The sequence below is a fragment of the Columba livia genome, chromosome Z, assembly GCF_036013475.1.
Source record: "Columba livia isolate bColLiv1 breed racing homer chromosome Z, bColLiv1.pat.W.v2, whole genome shotgun sequence".
NCBI classification, from domain to species: domain Eukaryota; kingdom Metazoa; phylum Chordata; class Aves; order Columbiformes; family Columbidae; genus Columba; species Columba livia.
Genome location: NC_088642.1, coordinates 65,108,899 through 65,114,898, shown reverse-complemented (window position 1 = coordinate 65,114,898; position 6,000 = coordinate 65,108,899). Strand labels below are relative to the sequence as shown.

General features: G+C 37.9%; 1 protein-coding gene across 3 annotated transcripts in view; it reads right to left on the bottom strand.

Moving 5' to 3' along the window:
• Nucleotides 1-1,997: 1,997 nt before the first annotated feature.
• Nucleotides 1,998-6,000, bottom strand: part of CNTLN (centlein) — a 194,292-nt gene continuing 190,289 nt past the window's right edge. For all 3 annotated transcript variants that reach the window (XM_065046182.1, XM_065046184.1, XM_065046185.1), the window contains one exon: nucleotides 1,998-2,761. In XM_065046182.1, the coding sequence (XP_064902254.1) occupies nucleotides 2,660-2,761 (102 nt within the window). In that variant the 3' untranslated portion in view covers nucleotides 1,998-2,659. The remainder of the gene's footprint in view (nucleotides 2,762-6,000) is intronic.

The window sequence follows — 6,000 nt, the reverse complement described above, 5'->3', positions numbered from 1 at the left end:
CCGTGTGGGACCAGCTCTGGAACTGCCCTAAGCACTTGTTTATTTGTTTGCCTTCTCAATACCAGAACAAGTAATTAAAATCTTGTTAATTGCCAACAAATTTATTTTTTATTACATGAAGCTGGTTTGTTGCCTGTGACAACAGGATAAGTCAAAAGTCCTTTGAGTGATCTTTTCTAGAGGCTTTTTGCAGGACGGAGTGAGGAAGCTTTTTCCTTTGTGGGAAGGGTCTGTGCAGTCCCCACGTAGCCAGCTTGCTGCTCACTTGATCAAGGCGCTGTGCTGCTGCCATCAGTGACTCGCTGCCTTCCTCATCTGCCTCTTGGGCGGAGCACAAACTCTGGCAGCAGCTCTTCAGGTTCACTCCTTAACAAGTGAACAGTGACGTGAAGGAGCTAAAGTCTCATCAGAGGAGTGGCGGACAATTGCAGAAGACTTGGGTGAAGATGCATCTGTACTGAGCTACGTTCTGCAGAACTTGTTTTGGTAGAGCCCAAATACGACGTTTTGGCTGAGTAAGTGTATCAGACTTATTGTCACTGATAATTTTCAAAAGAAGGAGAAAATGAATCCCGTCCTTAAGGCCTACACTTTTTTTGTAGAGCATTTTTGTGTCTCTTGTGACATGATGCACAAGGGAAACAGCTGCAAATAAATAGCATTTGCTGTATTTTCCAATACTTGAAAAAACTGCGACAATTCCAGCCCCATCTGGGTTTGAAGATCTTGTTTTGCACACTCTCTGTCTTCAGTTGAAGCAGATAATAATTTGGTTCTGCAGCATTCACTGCTCTTGTTTACTGTTTGGTCAAGAAGAGAGCTTTCCCCATACCCAGGTGCCCAGGAGATAGAGAAATGCACAGGGCCAGGAAAGCAAGATGTTTAAGCTATGGGAAAAAGGTGCTAGTCTGGGAAACCATCCCCAAAAGTTCTTTGTTTTCCACATGAATTAGCTGATGTTCCCTGCTCTTTCACTAAGGCAAAAGAGATCAGCAAGCACTAAGATCAGCGCCGAATCAGATTTGCACCAGCAGGTCTTGCAGAGCATGGAAATGAAGACAAAGTGCCTAATCTTCACAGAGCTTTTGTTCCCATTGCCCAGCAACAGAAGTTATGTTGAAATTATCTTCAAGTACATTTTGCTGGAATTGCTGGAAATCATATGAGCACAGTTTCCATGTATTTTGATGGATTTATCATCTATAAAACTCACTGGCACAATTTTATTGGCATTAGAGACAATGTAAATTTTTAGCTTCAGTAAAACTCTGAGGCGAATAGTTCCACAGCTCTGTTCCCACTGCACGGGAGTGGCTTCCTTGTGCTTGTTTTGAAAATGTCACCTGATAGTTCCATATGATGCCCCTTATTTCTTGCTTTGGAAAAGGTGGTGGCTGACAACTTCTAAAGATGTGTTTCTTTTTTATGTGTAGGGCTAGTTTCAAATTTTAATTTAGAGGTGTAGGTGGAATATGTTTGCATGATTTCCCGTAATTCCAATAAAAATTCTCTCAAGCCCCTGCTGTCACCAGATGTAACTGAGCAGAAGTTTTGTGATGTCTTCCCTTCCTCATTCTTTTCCTAGAGACACCAAATAATGTACTCCATAAACCAAAAATAAGCATGGTGACATCCTAAGAAAAGTACTGGACTGACGAGCAGAAAACCTTTCTGTTTCTGTCAACTGTTGAGTGATCTTAGGCCAAAGAGATCTTGCTTCTGGTTCCTCACTCAGTATGAACAATGATAATGGTTTCTCTTGTAAAACAACTTGATATCCATAGATGAAGAGCCATATATGTGAGCTAAATGTTATTACCACATGAATTCAGAAACCTGGGTCTTTTGTTTTTTTTCATGTGGATTGGTCCAGAGAAATACACACTCTTAAGGTCAAAGATGTGAAGAAGACAACTGATGAAAACTCTATACCATTTTCCTATGATAAGTTAGGGCTTGCAGCTTGGTGTTAGCTCAGAAAGGACTGGGACTACTAATGAAAAAAACCCACACTAGAAATTATTTTATTTTCTTGAATTTTTAAAATACAATTAAATACATTGTACACAATACACTCTAACCTAGAAGAAAATACAGCTTTTCCCAGGAATATTACTCTACATTAAATACGTTTTTTCTACAACATTTTCTCATTTTTTTCAACATAAAGCAAACATACAGTTTTAGGTAGCATCTATCATAAAGCTGGGATTTACCAAGTAACTAAAAGAAATTAGGTATTCAAAATATCAATGATATTCCCAGTTCCTTCATAAATCCTACTTCTACTGTTCTCAGTAGTACAACCAGGAGTTACTTAGCCGCTTTTTGTATTTGCTGAATTGCACAGATGCATATTGGTTGTATCAAAAACATCCTCTCTCCACAAAACCTACACTGGCGCTCACTGCTAATGCATTTAAAGGAAAATAATTTTTAATTTTGCATTGATTTGCAGCAATTGTCTTCAGGAATCAACCACCACACTTGTTTCTAAATAGGAACGTAATTAATTCCTCTCATTCAACAATTAATTAGTTCACAGTTTCTACTTATGTATTGAATATGCATATTGACAGTTCTTTCTGTGAAGAGGAAAGACTTGAGGAAACAGAACACATATTTTAGTCACACTTTGCAAAGACAGGTCTTAGCAACATTATACAGTGTGTTTCATGAGAGAAGTGTACTCTTCTACCAGCTTCTTCTTCTCATTTAATTTTTCCAGTATGGCATCCATTAAGTATGAGGCAAAAGGAAACTGGAAAAGAAACATAGTAAGAAAAATGATCATTGAACTTTACTCCTTCGTGTGAAAAACATTTATTAAACATTTTTAAACCATTAGATTTCACTTAGTTCTGACAACTACCACACATGCACACATGTGCACTTTGAAGTTCACCTGTCTGGCTAATGTCTGAAAATTTGCTCTCTCTAATAAAAATGATAAAAGAACAGTGTAAAATGAAAAAAGATAAACGCCTTATTGAACAATTCATGCTTTACTGACCATGTTAATGATGTAAACTGCAGTACCAGCATCTCCGCTATTTATCTTCAATCAGCTGATCAATAAGAGGTTACAGTCAACTCTAGGGCATGGAGAAATGGTACTGTACGTTCACTGCTCTCAGGAGGGTGAGACAGAGCTACAAGTACAGCCCTCAATGCTGTGGCAACTGCCTTAGACTCACACATGAAACCTTACAAATAAAAAAAAAAGAAAAACAAAGGAAAACAAAACCAAACCCCAAGCACCAAAAGCTCCAATTGCATTGACTGGGATATTATACAAACGTCTGCTCCTCTAAAATATGATACAAAAAAATAGTATTTACATATTTACAGAGAAAAGTGAAAAACTCTTTTATATCTCCTCCGATACAAAAGATGTATTTGCACAACCAATGTCTTCAAAGAACAAGATTTGGTATATTTTTTTACTGTCGTTGGGGAAATTTAGGCTGGATATTAGAAAGAAATTCTTTACAGAGAGAGTGGTCAGGCATTGGAATGGCCTGCCCAGGAAGGTGGTGGACTCACCGTCCCTAGAGGTTTTTAAACTGAGATTGGACATGGCACTTAGTGCCATGATCTAGTGAACGGACTAGAGTTGGACCAAGGGTTGGACTCGATGATCTCTGAGGTCTTTTCCAACCCAGTCGATTCTGTGATTCTGTGATTCTGTAATGCTTAAAGAGGTTTTCTTTCACAGTCATGGCACAGTGCACTGTATGCTGGAAAGCAGCTGAACAATTTTCCTCCACCCTTGGAAAGCCTCTGTCAGCTTCACAGAGCTCTGTCAGCTTTCTTGAACTCCTGGTGAGACCAGCAGTGACCAAGGGGTCAGTCCAACACCAGAAGTAACAGCTGATGCTAATATCAGGAGAGAAAATTCCACCCTCATAAGGCCAACAGAAATAAATTAGGTAAAATACTAGAGCTGGTTCAGCAGGCCAGTCACCAGCTTCCTCTGCTTTTCACAACGGCAGTTCGAGGCAACACTTTTGTATCTAGAACTGCTCTCTAGTTCCACACCTGAGTATCGCTGCTCTGATTTTATATTTCATCCATATTTCATCTTATAGAGAAAACTGTATGGGACTTAGACCAGACAGAGTACTGCCTGCTTGCTGGACATATGAAACAAAGAACACAAAACAAACAGAAAACCCCAAACATAAAAGGACATCAAATGCAAATGCTGGTCTAATGTTTGAACTGATATATAGATATTAATTTATATACTGATAGTTATAATTACTAACAAGTCAGAGAAAAAAAAAATCGAAAATGGTAGCAATGAAAATCCTGTTAATAGCAAGCATCTATCATGAAGTGACTGTAATGGAAACCCTACATGTTGCTCAAAAGTCACTTTGCAGTTACAGGAAAAGGACGATAATATGCATTATTCCCCTTTTGTACAGGAAAGGGGGTTTTGAAGGGCTGATACTTGCTGGCCAGACGTGTCTCCATCTCTTATAAATAACTTTTGTCTATGGTAAGAATTTTCTAGTAGTCATCTACAACTGTCAGCTTTCTCCTGTATGCTATTGTGATGACTTTTTGGGGAATACATGGATCCAATTCACTAAGCACAAATGTATTGAGTAATATAAGACATAATCTTATCTGAAATTCTGTGACACTTACTTGCTACTGTGCTTTAAAAACACTGACCCCAGCATCCTGTTCACTCTAATTGCTCTCCCTCCTCATCTAAATTTGTTTTTTACGAGAACATTATACCATTACCTCAAAGTCTCTAATTCTTCTTGCCTAGCTTGACTACATTAATTTCTGATACATTTCACTTCCTTAATGTTGTGCCTGAGATGAATGGATTCTTATTGATGCCTCTGGCTCATACCATTCTAGCTACATTTTACTTGCTGCTCACTACTCTCCCTGGCTTCCATGTTATGACAAAGTGATCTTTCAATAACTCTTTCAATTTAAATCATTAATTTAAATCAAGAGCATTTGAAAGTTGAATGTTATGTCATTCTTTCACCATTTGTTGGTTTCAGAGAAAGTGCTATATGTTTTTATCAGGTTTTCTTTCCATACAGACACACAGAACTGGATGATCTCTACAGTCTTAATCTTTAATAGAAGCCTGTCAGATTTACTTTTAATGATGGCTCTGTAACTATCCTGGGAAGCTTCCCGCTACATTTCTCCCTAGAACTTCACAACTGTTGAAGATGTCTCTACTCCAAAGTATTCATCCCAGCTTCCAAACCTGCCATATGCTTGGGGAAGGCTTTGGGAGTTCAGTGAGTGCTAAGTGCACACCTAAGGAGTGAAAGCTTGTTTATACCACTGATAATTATATATTTTAATACAGAATGATACTTCCTTCAAATGTTTTCCAGTTATCTGTGCCACAACCAATTTATCTGAACAGCAAGCATTAACAGTGATAGTGATCCTAAATCAGCACATTATGGTAGGCTATAAGAGAAGCAGTATTTAACTGGTTTGTATAAATTCCGAAAATTTGACAGCACAAACTACATGTGGGTTTAAAAATATTTATCTTTACCAGAATTATAGATTTCTTCTTTGATACTAAAAAGTCATATGAATGAAATGGTGTACTTCTTACACAACTTAACTGACAGATATCTACATGTAACTGCAGGGTAACATGATCCAGAAGAGTCAAGAATGCTGGTAATTATTTCTGTTTCTCTCATCTATTTATTCTGACCTTGAGTTCTACTTCTTTCTGAGATCCCTTCTGTAAAAAATAAGCTAGTAATATTTATTGACTTTACACGACATGACTGAGTCTCACTCAGCACCAAGTGCATAAATATACACTGATCTGTCAGTGAAAAGACTCATAATGAATGCAAGGCAACGTTGTTACTCTAATGAGACATAGTGTCTCCACTCACAGACTACAACGTTATTTGGCCTCTGCTTCACAAAATCTGAAATGTGTTAAAAAAAAATAAATGTATTTAATTTCTGGAATACACAAAT